The sequence below is a fragment of the Chelonia mydas genome, chromosome 25 (assembly GCF_015237465.2).
Source record: "Chelonia mydas isolate rCheMyd1 chromosome 25, rCheMyd1.pri.v2, whole genome shotgun sequence".
In the NCBI taxonomy this organism is placed as follows: domain Eukaryota; kingdom Metazoa; phylum Chordata; order Testudines; family Cheloniidae; genus Chelonia; species Chelonia mydas.
Window position 1 is genome coordinate 13,161,926 of NC_057858.1, and position 15,389 is coordinate 13,177,314.

The following is a 15,389-nucleotide window of genomic DNA, read 5'->3' on the forward strand; positions in this document are numbered from 1 at the left end:
AGGAACCAAATCATCCAAAGGCTTCCAAACCCCGCCCCACACATCAGAGTGAAAACAGGATGACGGAAACCAAGGCAGGGCTTGTCTACTTCACAACCTGCTGAGACAGCCCTTGGAAGATTTTCTCCCTAATTCTTCCCATTGTGCCTGGTGCCTGACTCCCACCCGGAAATGCTCAGCGTGGGACAGTGCTCAGCCATCAGCCCTGACAACCAGCAAATTAGCACAGCTGCAAAGCCAAGAGTCAGCTAAACTCAGCCTCTAACGAGGCCGGACTGCGATATGAAAAGGCAGAATGGAAGGAAGCCGGGTGCAGAGCAGGGAACCGTGGTCTGGAAGGAGACCCCTCAGCCTTCTCTGCACTAGCCTCTTTCTTAGATTCTCTCCCTCTTGCATGGCTCATATCCTACTGAAATGGTGGGAGGATTAGTGTAGACAGAGCTGGGGTATATTTAAACCACCTGCTCAGAGGTGGGCTACATGATACCGTGCTTATAACGACAGCAGGAGTGTCCCTACTAGGGTTCCCAATGTTGCTGGTGCCAGCGGGGCCGAAGCAGTGGTAGCCCTGGTGTGCAATCTTTGCTTAGATTTCCCTAATAGAGCCAGGGCCCATGAGCGATGGAGTCAGTCTCAGATATCTCCCTGGAAGATGACTCCACCATCCTTTCCCCTTTGCAGAATCTTCCATTTGAGAATCTCCAAGCCCTTTGTGTACTTTAAGTTGCACATCACCCTTGTAAGCAAGGCATCATCCCCCATTTTACAAATGGGGAAACTGAGACTCAGAGAGATGTGACTTGTCAAAGGTCACACAGGGAGTCAGTGACAGAGCCAGGCATAGACTCCAAGAGTCCTGACAGCCAGTCCTCTGAACTCCTAGGCTACTAGAAGTCAAAGCTCACCTCATACCTCACCAGAAAGGTCATTTCCCCGGGATTTCCAATAAGGGCTTGGATTTAAGCTATGCCCTCAATAACACGAGGTATTAATGATCTCCGTATGGGTAATAGGCTAGTGAACGTAATAGGATTTCTGGCTGATCTGCTAGAATTTGATTCATTTACCAGGATAAACTCAATTAGCCCATCTCGCTCATTTCCAGACCTGATTTCCTTGGAACCTTTCCATCACCATGTCTCAGGCAGGGACTCTGCTAGCTGGAGAGAGATTCACCGGAGAAGCAAATTCTCCTGCCCTGTGCAAAGATGCTTCTCACCTCCTGATTACAGACCCACAGAGCAGCTCTCCAGCCTTCTCACAGTTGCCACCTGTTCCCATGTGGCTCATGGGCCTTCTCCATGGTGCTAGTCGAAATCCCGCAGCAGGAAGGGTGCTTGCGCTGCAGATTAGAAGCCAGATATCTCCACTGGCAGCAATGACAGTGCTTAAGTGCCTGAGGCCAGCAGAACTAGGGGCCTGATCCAGAGTCCACTGAAGTAAATGGGAAGGATCAGAACCTAGGTCCTTAAGGATAAGGGTAGCTGATAAATGCTTCTTTGGCTTAGGCCACGGATTGATTCTCAACCCCCTGCTGTCCATTAACTCCTCCCTGCCCCCCTCCCTACCTCCCTACACTAGGCATAGATCAGGGGTGTTTGTTGACCAGGCAGAAAAAGGCTAAAGGAGAAAAATATACATCAGGCAAAACCAGATGTACAGAATGATGAAGCACCTCTCGGTGACAGAGCCCAAGCGATCACGTGTCAGTGCTGGGACGTTCTTTCCACACTGAACTTTGAATCGTGCTGCAGCATAGAAGGAGCCCTCCCCTCTCCCCAGCCTGTTATTGGCCTAACCCACTGACAGTGTCTTGGGGCCATTATGCCACCGCACACCACCCCTTTTAAACACTGCATTGGGGGAGAAAGAGTTAACTGCACAATCATCCATAGAACTGAAGGAAACGGATATTCCAGAACAGAGGCAGGCCCCCTCTGAACAATACAGGGCTGTTCCCTTTGAAGCCTCTTCAGCTGGGACACCTCTGTTTTATATACTCAGCTGGGAAGGTTATTGGGAGCCCAGCAAGCTGCCTCCAGCGCCGGCCTGCTGCTCAAACCAACACCCTCCCCTGCCCTCCTACAGGATTCCTTCCAAATCCCTTACTGATGATTACCTTGGCGCTCACATTTCAAGGGGTGACAGCCCCTGCTCAGTAAAGGAATTAATGGAAGCTGAGGAAAGCCACCCAGCAAGTGTGGCAGATAAATACGGCATTTATCTGAGCTGGTCAGCCGCAGATCTCAGAGCACTCCACTCGGGAGGGGAAAATCACCCAGCGAGTCAGTGGAAGAGCTGGGAACTGTCCCCAACTCTCCTACTTCCCACTCCACTGCTCTAACCACCAGAGAACTCTGCCTCCCTCAAGGGCAGCCAAAAATCCAGGGCTCTTCCCTCCAGAGGATGAAAAGACTGAAAATGAAACCATATGGACTGTACAGAACTTTGTAAAGATTCTGGTAACCATGGTGACAAGCCCTGGGTACATTCATCTGCCATCCCCAGCACAAAGAATTGAGCACTAGTTACATAACGCCAGTCACAACAGTGAGTCAGGCGCAAAGAGCATTATATAAACCCCCTTCTCTCTGTACCTCTGTCCCCTGCATAACCCGTCTGGGATAGGCTCAGTTGAAACATCACAGAGAGGGGATGGAGCAGAGTTGGAACCTTCTGCTTCAAGCCACTGCAGGGGCTTCTGGCTTCCTCTCACTGAAACCCCTTTCATTAAGAATCTCGACAGAAATGTTACCGCACGACCTCCAGAAGTCTAGACAGTATCAGTTCAGCAGTCACAGTTCACTAAGGGCTCGTCCAGACTGCAGAAGCAACAGTCTTGGGGATGGGGGGTTACCACACGGCAGCCCCCAGACGGTGCTATTACGGCGTTTGATCGCTCTTGTGTAGATGAGACCAAAACAAGTTACAATATATGCATCTTCCCTGCCAGCACCACAGCTTCCCAGGGAAAATGCACCCTGATTCTGCAGTAGAGAGATGCCCAGGAGCACCATAATGCTGATGGCTAGTCCTGCGAGACAGAAACAGTCTTGTTTGCTCTCCAAGCCCAGGCTTGGTCTCCGAGCTCAGCTCTTGGGCCTTTTGCATTTGAATCACAAAGCTACTGAGGAGCCCCCTGACTTCCCTTCTCCCTGTCTTCCTCCCCCACTACCAGGACGGTCGTGCCTGGCAGAACAGGCAGGCCGAGGAAAAACAACTTACTGACCTACTTTGAGCTGAAATGCCTTGAATTTTATATAATGTGATGGCAAAACATCACAGTCAGAGAAAAAGAGGGTCAAGATGCAAATGGAGGGCTGGAGGGCAAGAAAAATGGATCCAGTAACACTACGGCCATGCATGCAAGGCTCACAATACGTGGGGTCAGTATGTCCCAGCAACACTTATACCATACCCACCCCCCAGAGGTGCTGGGCTAACAACCACCATCAACACCCTACTGTACAGGATACAAAAACCAACTGAAGACTAAAGGCCAAACCATCCCCTATGTGGGCTGCTCCAGAACAGGATTTGCAAGGTTCCTGACTGATCATTCCATCAGAGACCCGGGTTTGCCTGCTCACACCAGAAGAGGGGATCTCCAGAACTGCCTCCTGGCTTCTCTGGACACACAGCTGCCTCCCCACAACTGTGACTGCCCCTCCTGCCTCTTTGGAAGGCTTGCTCCCAGCAGTGGGGGGAACTAGTATAAATGAGAATGCCAGCAGGTCAGCTTTCATATCCAGCTGGATTTCCTGTTGATGGAAAGTGTTTCTTCCTCTGTCATGCCCACAGCGCAGAATCCACAGGCCAAAGGGTGGGTTAGGGGTGGAAATGTCCTTTCACAGCCCCTCTGCATCCTTAGCTTTTGGCTCATCTTTGGTCACAGAAGTCAAGAGGAGCATTTGACCCCAACAGATGAACCAAGAGTATTGTTCACTGGGGAGCATGTCTAATGGTTAGAGCAGTAGAGATCTGGGTTCTTCTCCTGGCTTTGCCACTGACCTGCTGCGTGACCTTGGGGGGACCTCGCATCCCTTCTTGGTGCCTTAGTTTCCCACACTGGGAATAATATTTACAGTCTTGCAGGGGAGTTGGGGGACTTAATATTTGTAAAGTGCCATGGAAATGGAGAGTGACATTAGATGTGCCAAAGCTGGGATTCTAATTACAATAATAATTTGTTCATCTCTTGTCCCTTCCATCCAAGAATCACAGATATGAATGGAGCTAAACAACACCCCAAGGAACATGCAAAATATTGTTATTCTCCCTCCCCTCACACCCTCTTCCCTCCCTCCCCACCACAGGTGGAAAAAACTGAGGTACAGAGAAAACATTCAAACGTAATGACAAACAAACAAGGATCTCTAATAAGCACAGGAGCTAATCGTTTGCACCACTAATTTTTAGTGAGCCATCTCAGTGCCTTTTAAGCGATGTTCCCACTGGGGAGGGAGCAAACATTTTGTATCGGGGAGGCTATCACCTGTGGTTTTTACATTGTGCCTGGCCTCTTGTATGCCAATTGTATCACTAGTTGGTTTATTAGGATCCTGGGAAGTATCTGGGAGGATTTTGCAAGCAATAGAAATGGTATCCCAAGAGATTCAGATCAGCTTGCAGTTCCCACCAAGCCCTGAAAGGTGAAATTCTCAGCATACACAGGGACATAGGTGCTGGAACTAGGGGTGCTGCCAGTGCTGCACCCCCTGGCTTGAAGTGGATTCCATTATAATCAGGGTTTACAGTTTGGTTCAATGGCTCTCAGCCCCCCCCCATACAAATTGTTCCAGCCCCCTTGCACAGGGATGCAATTAAAGTATGCAGCATCCTTGCAAAAAGCGGGGGTGGGTCCCATAGTCAGTGGCAGGACTTTGCTTTGGGCCCCACAGAATGACAATATAGACATATTACGTTCAAAAGAGAAATGGCATCACACAAAAATAAAAGCCTCTGTAACATACCAGGCAGGTTGGGAGCCATGGCTAGCTACTGCCACATAGGTCTCTCTCCCTAGGAAGTAAGACCTTGAGAAACACAGAAGATCATGCATTGCACAATGAAGCAACCTGTATCTGACCCTTCCAGGATTTAGTGGTCAGTTCACCCCCTCATCTTCTCTTCCAGAGATATCCTGATGTTTCACACACACACACACAAACACACACAATGCACAGCCGCAAAATAACCCAGCTGCAATTCCTTAAGCAGCAAATGCCACAGCCCTGAACTACAGAAAGGAGCGAACCAGTTGGAGGAGGAAGGGGAAAAAACCAAAACAAGTCCAAATCAATACATTAAGATGCCCCCTCTGCCTCTTTCCCACGCCAAAAATCCAAGAAGATCTGCAACGCACAACAACAGTGGTGCCTTGCTCAGAGCCAATGATAATTTATTGCAATTGCATCACAACAGGAGATGCATGCACCTAAGTTTTGCTGGTGGGTAGCTTTTTCCCTTGCCTAAGCATGCATGGATAATACAGCTATTTATGTGCAAACAACCTGGCATCGCTCGGACAGCTACTGCCTTCCCCTATTTTCCTGAGATCCCATTTAACGCCTCTCAAATCCCTTTTGATCTTAAGCTTCCGAGTGGGTCTTTTGGCCATTTTGCACCCTGTGCAGAATACCCCCCTCCTCCTTTCCCCTGTGCATGACCCAAATTCCAGCTGTACATTCAGTCCCCTGTACAACAGAGAGAGACAGAACATCATGCTCACCTCATTGATTGACAAGAATTGTCAGCGGTTGAGATTGCAAATAAAAGGATTAATCTTGAAGAAAGCAAAAGAGGGGGGAGGAAGAAAAGCCAAAGTCAGCAGCCGCCCGTGCAAGGAGCTAGCGCTGGCAGGATGCTCAGCTTTTGAGCTGCTCTGATTACATTTTTTTTTTGCATGTGCAGTAAGAACGATTGAGCCTTCCCTTCAGCTAAAATCATCTGCTTTAAAATGGAATCTCTCCTCCCATCTTCTCTCCATGAGCCACAGTGGAGGGGAAAACACCATAGCCTGGCTCTGGGGGATTTTGGGGAGCTATTTGCCCTTGTATTCTGTAGCCATAGAGAAGCCCCTTAAATCCCTCCCACAGAGGAGGAGTTTCATGATGACAGACAGGGAATCTTACCAATTGAAGCAAAAAGTCACCCAATTTACAGCCTATGGAGAGCTTGGGAGAGAAAAAGGGGTAAGGGGACATGCCTTCCCCTCTAATCCCTGGCATGGGGTGTAAAGTGCACTAGTCCTGTTGCCAGTGCTGAGGCTGGGAACCAGGACTTTTTCTTCAATTGCATGAGGGCGTCCCTCGTCTCCTGACACATCTCGAAGGAATCTGGCTGTTTGTGACAATTCGGCTGTTAATCTGCTGAAAACACTTTACTGCCAAGATTGTTCCAATTAATTCATATGATTTTATGAGTGTTGCCAACTCTCACAATTTCATCGCAAATATCTGGTGCTTTTTGTAAAGCAGTAGCTCTTGGATTCACATGATTACGTGAGAGTCTTACCTTTCATGTGAAAACAAAAGTAAGTTTCTAGCCCTCATTTTTTGTGCAGAAAAGTTTGAAAACATGACCCCCTGAAGAATATGACACTAAAAGACAAATAAAAAGACCCTACAATTATTTTTTTTAATCTTATGAGTTTGGGGGATGGAGGGGGGGCTGACTCATTTGTTTTGAGAGCTTGAGGTTGGCAATACACAAAATGCAAACTCTTCTGACAAGCCAGCTACCTTTGCCTTCACCAATGGAAAGGAATGTTCTGAAAACAAGGCCTTTTCTTTAATGACCAGACCAGGCAACTGGGAGCCAGGATTCCTGGGTTCTACTCCGGACTGCTGCCGACTCACTGTGTGACCTTGGATGAGTCACTTTGCCTTTCTGTGCCTTGGTTTCCCTGCTCTGTAAAATTAGGATAATTATATTCATCTATACAGGAATGATTGGAGAATTAATTCTGTTTATAAGGTGCCTTGAGGACATTGTTTGTAAAGTATTATTATTTCAAAGGGAGTGTCTGGATTAAATGGGTGGGGGAAGATGCTGGCCCCTGTATATCTGCGAGCTGGTCCCCCCAACCAGTTTGTATTACACTTAGTATATTATCATGGTGTCCACTATGGCTATAGAAAAGTTCCTCTGACATTTAAAGAATCCAAAATCAAAGAGCAATAATGAATAATCAATTACCTGTGACAGTAAGTAACTGAAAGTGTGGAACTGATTATTTTTCCATCCAGTAATCAGTAACATGGAAACAATTCCCGCTCCACCTACGGATCCACGGCTTGTTGTGAATTACATTTTCCAAATCATGTTAATGATTTATTTTGTCCCAAGAACTTCAGATCAAATGTGCTCAGTTTACAAGTAAAACAATGCTTTTTCTAACTACCAGTGCTGCAAACCTAGTAATTCTGATCCAGATAAAGTGTATCATAGGTGTTGGTAACACCTTGCAGACCTCTCTGCTGGATTCTGGAGCTGAACTGTAGTAAACAGTGCATTTGATAATGTGTGAACGAAAGAGAATGCAGCTCACTCTCTGGTCGGTAGATGCATTGGCTGTGAAGGGCTAATATCAGCAGATATGACTGATACACACAGGAGACAGATTTGTGAAGCAAGTAGATGCAATTCTGAAATTGTCAATTTTCTGACTTCCCCATGTTATTATTAAATTACCCCTTTCCCTGGGCAGCCAGAGCTAAATTGGAACAGGGCTTGATCCTTTCCCCACTGACCTGAATAGTGCAGGATCAAGTCCAGAGAGAGAGAGAGAGAGAGTCTAACAACTCTGCTGCTGGTTCCCATTAACTTGAAGGAAGAGCCATCAAAACAGGGAGTCTTTCAAATAATCCCCTTTTTGTTACTAAAAATTTGAGTTACTAAGTGAAAGTAAAAAATAGTGTATACTACATACTCCAGATCAGCATACAGTGTAACTACATTGGATAATCTGCTCTAGTTTTAATTCCTGCAATAATTCACCAAATAGTTTAATCATGAGTCAGAAAACCTGTGGGATAGAGTAACTGGCCCAAGAACAGCTGCTCTCTCCTTCACCACAGGTAGCTTCATTTCAGTTGGAAGGTGAAATAATCCCTCTGGTAACTGTACAGCACCTTAATGTTTGTGAGGGGAGCACCAAAATGAATAATAATGGATAATGTCTCCTGCTAAATATCACATGACCATGTATTCATGGAGGTCTAAGAATAATCACCCTTCTAAAGAAAGTGTCATCTGAAATCTCAAAACTGCTTTACAAAACATCCAAGCCCATAACTCCCCTGGGGAAGCAGTAGTATCATTCCGGTTTTACAGATGGGGAAACTGAGGCACAGAGAGATTTTTTTTTTGTTTTAAGTGACTTGGGTAATATCATAGAGCAGCTGTGCAATGGAGGCAGGAATAGAATCCCAGGAGTCCTGGCTCCCATTTCCTCCTCTAAGTATAAGACAATATTCATCTCCAATTCTCTTTGTTCTTTGGACAGCCCCAATTATTCCAATAACAGGATCAAGGAATGAAAAGCCCTGGTACACAGGCTCATGGCCATTTCAGCCATATATCTAGTGAGTGCATAATTAAGTGATAACCCTAAGAGGCCTAGCAATGAGGAAAGGGGCAAAGCATCTCCCGCAGCCATAACGAGCACCAAGCCTGTGCACATTTGTGTCACTTCCCCTGCACAGCCCTGCGCCTCTCAAATCAGTGCTTCAATCCTAGAGCTAACAGAAGCAAAGAAACAGCCCAGAACTGTTGCCAGCAAAATCATTTTGACAGAAAATGTATTAAAAGTTTTTTAACAATTCATCATGGCAAAGAGCCCACAGCCCTGTGTGTTGTGGTGACGCCTGATACACTAGGGTGGCCAGACATCCTGGGAACTGCAGGACAGTTCCTTGTTTATGAACATCAGTCCCGTGCTTCCATCTCTGTTTCTGAGGGATGAGGGACACTGACAGAGAGAGACGTGATAAGAACAATGGAAGAGATCATATAAATGCAAATTATTATTTAAAGTCAGTTGTATCTAGTAGTTAGAACAGGAAAGCCTGGGAGTCAGGACTCCTAAGTTCTACTGTTCCTTGCTGTAGGAGCATGTGTGGTCTAGGGGTTAAAGTAGGGGAATGGCATCTTTTCTCAGCTCTGCCATGGCCTCTGCACAGCCTTAGGTAAATCTCTTCTCTGTGCTTCAATCCCCCTGTCTGAAAAATGGGGACACACCTACCTCACAGGAGGGAACGGGGATTGGAAAGTTCAATCATTGTTTGCAACCTGCTTTGGGTAAGATGTGTAAGGGCATCAGGCACCCCACCACTATTGAAATTAAATGGGAGGTGAGTACCTAACTCCCATAGGCTTTTTAAAAAAACTCATCCTTCAATGCCACTAGATGAAAGGCATAATACATGGATAAGGGATTCTATGAAACATTATTATTGCACAGTGTGTAATATGACAGATGAGGAGCTACTTACCCAGAGGGCTACAGGGGAACATCTCATGCTGTGGTTAAGGCATCACATGCAGAAGCTTTGTTTAGCTGATGGTTAATTCAGATCCTCTTCAGGCACCAAACCCTTGTGTTATAAGACACAAAATGTCAACCACTTAGTTTTCACTCACTGCCTTCACCCTACGCAATAAACAACTTTCAATGAGAATTGGCTTTTCAAAGGTGACTCACTAACTATAGTCTTCATCCTTGTTTATGTGAGACCGCTGGCCTGATTTTTCAGAGATTCTGAGCATCCCCATATTGAGAGCAATGAGGGCAGAAGGATCAGGCCCATTGATATCACATGACTTGAACCTCTGGCAGGTCTAAACTCAGGGCTCCAGAGGTGAACAGCAAATAGAAGTAACTTGCTGCACCACACAGGGCCAAGTCCAGCACTTCTGTAAACTGATCAACCCCACTGAACCGAATGAGAGTTGCACCAGGGTTAAATCTGGCCTTTAGTGCACCATTTAAAAACCAGACTGGGATTTCCGTAGCTGCACCTTGTACCACTAGTTCATACTGGGCCTTTGGCTCCACAAAAGGTTGTGCCCTCTCCTCGCTCACTGGGTGCCCCAGGTGCAAAGGAAATTTCATGCAGGATTCTTTGGCAGGAACTGGAGAGATGCTTTGGGATGGTTGTCCCCACCCGCTCCAGGAAACTCCCACCTCAACCAGACTAAGGCCGCTACCGTGCAAGTCGTTCTATGTGGACGGCCTCTTGTACCTGCACGGAGCGTGCGGCAACTCCTAGCCTCCCGCATCCCTAACCATTTAGGGGGGGACAGGGCGAGAACCCAGGAGTCCTGGGTTCTGTCCCAGCTCTGGGAGGGGAGGGGGGGTCTAGGGGATAGAGTGGAGGAGCCGGGAGCCAGGATTCCTGGGTTCTCCCCCTGCTCTAACCCGCTAGACCCCACAGCCAGGGGGAGAACCCAGGAATCCTGGCTCCCGGCTCCTCCACTCTAACCCCTAGACCCCGCTCCCCTCCCACAGCTGGGACAGAACCCAGGAGTCCGGGCTGCCAGGCTTTAGCCCACAGGCCGCCCTCCTTCAGGGGGCCCGTTTCCATGGCGACCCACGGCCCGTGGGGGGAGGGGGGGCCCTGAGGAAAAGGGGCAAGGCGGGAACACGGGGCCAGCCGGCCCAGGGCCTGGGGCTCAGCACACCCCGCGGGGCGCCTCGGCTTGGCCGGGAGAACTACAGACCCCAGAAGCCCTTGCGGCCTCGGCGTGACACGGAGAACGATATGTCCCAGAAGCCCTTGCGGCGCCCCCAGCCCCGCGTGGCCGCGGGTTGTGATAGGCCCGACGGCGGGAGCCAATAGGCGAGGGTGTTGTTGATGGGAGGAGGAGGATGGCGGCTTGCCTCTCCGGCCGCCTGGGCCGTCTCTGGCCTCTGCCTCCCGCGGGCAGGTAACGCGCGGCTGCCGGAGAGCCCCCTTCCCCAGGGGGGCTGAGTGGGTGAGGGGCAGGCCGCGGGGGGGGGGGGGAGGCTGAAGAAGGGGGACTGGAAATGGGGGGGGGGCAGGGCAGAAAAAGGGGGACTCGGGAGGGGGAGGCCAGGGCAGAAGAAGGGGGACTCGGCGGGGGGGGGCGAGGCAGGGGGTGAGGGTGAGGGCAGAAGAAGGGGGACTCGGCGGGGGGGGCGAGGCAGGAGGTGAGGGGGAGGCCAGGGCAGAAGAAGGGGGACTCGGGGGGGCGGGGCAGAAGAAGGGGGCTCGGGGGGGCTGGGGCAGGAGGTGAGGGGAAGGCCAGGGCAGAAGAAGGGGGACTGGAAATGGGGTGAGTGGAAGCTGAGGGCAGGAGAGAGGGGGGAGGTGTGGCTGGGAGGGTGGGGTGGGGGTCCTGGCTGTAGATGGGGAGGAAGGGAGGTCAGAAGCAGTGATGACTATCTGATCAGAGGGGTGCTGTGTGTGTCACTGCATTGGTAGAGCCAAGAGAGAGATGGATGACCGCAGTGCTGGGTGCGGGAGTGTGTTGCCGAAGCAGGGCCAGCATCTCCCTTCACTATGTCTGGCTCAAATGAATTGTCAAAGTCCCTTATTTAACCAGTTATACCTCCAAAATTACATTATTTGAATGAAAGTCCCGACCACCCCATCCCACATACTGTGTTTTACACATGGTGCTTTGATTCCAAACTCTGTAGGTCATTGTCTTACTTCCTGTTAACCTCTTTCTACTGTTTTTTCACTCTACCAAGATTCTTTCTGCTGCAGCACGTCGTAGCCTGCCCCTCACAGCCCAGGACAATTTCCATCCTCTCTGATGCTTTGGGGCAGCCTCCGAGCACCAGCCTGTCCTTCGGATCTGCAGGAATCTTCCAAAGCATCCCTAGACACCTGTCACCATGGAGCCTTCAGCAAATACGCACCAAGGCACGCGGGAATGAATATCAACCAAAGAACCTCAAGCGCAAACGGACACATGGCTGGATCAAGCGTATTAGAACTCCCAGTGGGATCGAGGTGATCCTCCGACGCATGCTGAAAGGCAGGAAATCGCTGAGCCACTGAGTGTTGTAGCTGCAGGATCTATTGAGCATGAAATGTTTCAGTCAAGCCTGAATAATCATCCGCAGCTCAGACCTTTAGAGTGAACCAGCTCTCGAAAGTTTGCAGTGACATAGACTTCTCTATGTAACACCCATGAGCGATTGACTATTCCCATCATGTTATAAAATGTGGTGAAGAATTATTGAGTGGTACTTTGACAGATGTAGGTTGCTGGTTTTCTTTTCCATTGGCGTCACTAGATGGCTAACTATTTTTAATGGCAAAATTATTACAACTGGTGGGAGTAGTTCTAAGGTAAAAATTGTACGTCCATGAGGCATAATTACAAAATAATAAAAAATCATATCAAGCTTCCTGCATTAAGTTCGTTAATGCAAAGCTATAGGGGAAGAAAAAACTCTTTTATTTCTCTTTTTTTTCTTGTGGGAGTAGCAGACACACTTTCTTCTTTCTCTAGAAACCTAATGATGAGTTTTCAATCTGTGGATGTGCAGTTAGCGTTAACCACAAGACAAGATCTATGACTATTCTCCAACGTACCCAGCGAACAGTGTGCTATTGACTCCACTCCCCTCTCCCTGTGTTACTAAGGACCCTATCATGCAATGTGCTGAGTGCCCTCAGAGCTGTTAGAAGAAAATGAGTACCTTGCATGTCTGGAGCCTAAAGCAGGCATGGGGTAGGGTTCTTTTTTCTGTCAGTTTAAGGCCAGATCTTGCAAATTTATATGTGCCCATGAAGAGTCCTGTTGCAGAAAATGGGACTCCAGGCAGCCACAGAATCTACTTGCATAGATTTAATTGCAGGATCTGAACCTAGTGGTGGAGCTGCAGTCCTGTTATAAACTACAACAGTAGTGCATGTTGGTTTTGCTTTCCTGTTGCTCTGTTAGCAAGAATTCTTTTTGTCACTGGGTAAAGATTCCAATGCCCAGCTTCTTAATGGCACCTGAAGAGCGCCCAAACACCTCACTTAGCACACTTTGGCTTAGTTTGCTGCTGTGTGGGGGTGAAATTCACATCTGTGCCCAAGAGCCCATGCAAGACCTCTCTGCATTGCTTAAGTTTTCCATTTAGTCTCTCAGTTTAACACCCCTTGGAGCATAGACCTTGCAAAGACCTTCTGTACTGGGGTGTATTTCACACCGAGTGTGTGAGGCTGTGAGAGCTTTTAAGAACAAAATCTACAGTCTATATTCAGGATTCTCTAAATACTTGGATCAAAATGCAGGTTTTGTTCAATTTTTTAAAAATTGACATTGAATAAAAATGTCCCCATGGTATCTTAATTTGAACAGTTTTTGATTTTAAAAACTATGTAAACATTCTTCTAGGTGTTCCAAATGGAAGCATGAGACAGACTGTAAAGCTGACAAGTTTTAATTTCCCTCTCCAAGTTTAATGCAGTATGACAAATATGCATGGCTTACTTGAGGGGAAATTGGATGCAAAAACTACCACTAATGCAGCAGTAAAGGTGAGAATCAGGTTCATGATATTCAGGAAATTCCAGAGGTTGAGATTCTACCACAAAGTGAATTTAGCCAGATTAACAATCAATACAGGAATGCTTGGAGCCACAAAGTGCCCATTATAGGTTCCTTACTCTTCAGGGACCGAGCCTGAGATCTCTTGAGCTGATTTTATAAACCTTTCAAGATGACCGTTAAAAATGTTGGCCTTGATACTTAAAAATGAAGTAGAGAGGAGCCTGAACCTCTTTGGGACAGCATGTGGGGCAAGGAGTTGGGCCTGTCTGACACAGCTCTCACACATGTCATCTCCTTCCAGAAGTTCAACAATATATCTTCCTTACCCTGACTTCCTAGCAGCTGGAGGAATCATATGCAGAAGGCTGAGAACACCTTCCTTTTCACCTCAGAATCGGACACTGAAGGTAGCTGGGGGCTAGAAAGTCCCCATGAGCATGAGTCATGGTCATTTCCAGAGCCCTCAATTTGAAAAATGGGCTCCAGTAGGAGGAAGGTGGTCAGTTTGCTCTCTAGAGTCAGTTGTAGGGGAACCTAAGAGCAGAACTAATAATTCAACACCCCAAACATCTAACCACTCCTCTTCCTATGATAAACACAATCAGTCTGGCATGATCCCTGAGAGGATTACTAGCTAGTAGAATCTTTGGTACTGTATACATTCTGTAGCCACTGAGATGGCTGGCTGGGGGGAGTGAGTTTGTTTATGGGGTGGGATCTTGCTCTTTTTGTACCTGTTCAAGGAGCACAATATATCTTTTTATTAAAGGTTGTGCACCTCTCCAAAGGCATGTAGGCAGGGTACAGCTTATAAATAGAAGGATTATGTGCTTTCCCCTGATAACACAGCCTCTGTTTATTGCATTTCAGTTATACCTTAATAATGAAAGAGAAACTGAGGATGAAGGAAGCTGGATGAATCAGATGATTGGGAATGGGTTACAGTACTTTTTCCATTGCAGGCTTGGGACTCTTTGAAACAAAGACTGCCAACTGTACATGATTTTTCAGAGTGATGTGCAAAAATGCCTGCTAGGGCCCAGTACTATGTTTTTTGTGCAAGGATCTCAAAGTGCTGTGCTAATTATCTAAGCCTCACAACCCCCAGTGGCAGAGAGGTATCATTCTCCCTATTTGTCAGATGAGGAAACTAAGGCACAGGCTGAATTTAAGAAGGGGCTGAGCAACCACGGCTTCCATTTAATGGGAGGTTCAGGTCTGCAGCACTGCTGAAAAAATCACTTGTCTAAGGCCACAGCTGGAACAAGAATTAGAACTCAGCAGCTTCTCCATCTCAGGACAGTGTGCAGACACCACAGTGCCTATCTTAAGAGGCCCTGGTGCACTTTCTTGAAATGAAGGGACTCCTACAGAGCATCATTCAACCGTGTTTGTAACCCATATGCGGAAAGCAAAGTCCAGTTTAAAGAAACCCAGCAAAACACCTGCCAACTTAGCCAGAGAAAGGATGGGAAAAGGCATTAGTAAGAGGCAACTCTGTTTTTATAACATCTTTTTTTTTTTTTAATGGATCTTTTGCATGGAATCTGGAGAAATTAGAGGTGGAAGAGACTAACACTATCAGATCAGTGGCCAGTGCAGAATTGTTTCCCACAGCTTGTTTGGCAAGTCCTAGTTTTAAATGCCCCCATTTAGGGTACTTCCACTCTTTCTTTCAGGAGTAATTTCTCACAGCCTAATAGAATTCTTATCCTTAGGAACTTTCCCCAGTGTTCAACCTAATGTCCCATTTAGCCCTAATCCAAAGTTTTGTATGAGTCGGGTGTCAGCATCTGTTCTTCATATCTTGTTTTTTCTCTGATGTCAAGCTGCTTTTTAGGAGTTCAGCTATCATATTTTAAATT

At 47.5% G+C, this 15,389-nt stretch overlaps 2 protein-coding genes across 3 annotated transcripts in view; one reads left to right on the forward strand and one right to left on the reverse strand.

Annotated features, from left to right (window-relative positions):
- The window catches only part of ABHD8 (abhydrolase domain containing 8), a 31,088-nt gene extending 20,755 nt beyond the window's left edge, over window positions 1–10,333 (reverse strand). Inside the window, exons 1-2 of one of the 2 annotated variants that reach the window (XM_043535845.1) lie at window positions 9,707–10,333; window positions 9,498–9,599 (exon numbers count right to left, since the gene is read on the reverse strand). In XM_043535845.1, coding sequence (XP_043391780.1) covers window positions 9,498–9,519 — 22 coding nt within the window. In that variant the 5' untranslated portion in view covers window positions 9,520–9,599; window positions 9,707–10,333. Of the gene's footprint in view, window positions 1–5,731; window positions 6,056–9,497; window positions 9,600–9,706 lie in introns of those variants that run through there. The other variant, XM_037885662.2, reaches the window with a different exon arrangement.
- A 328-nt stretch (window positions 10,334–10,661) lies between these two features.
- On the forward strand, window positions 10,662–12,384 carry MRPL34 (mitochondrial ribosomal protein L34). The gene is made up of 2 exons (XM_037885453.2): window positions 10,662–10,932; window positions 11,723–12,384. Exons 1-2 carry the CDS (start codon window positions 10,874–10,876, stop codon window positions 12,033–12,035), a joined length of 372 nt encoding a protein of 123 aa, XP_037741381.1. The 5' UTR covers window positions 10,662–10,873; the 3' UTR covers window positions 12,036–12,384.
- The last annotated feature ends 3,005 nt before the right edge of the window (window positions 12,385–15,389 follow it).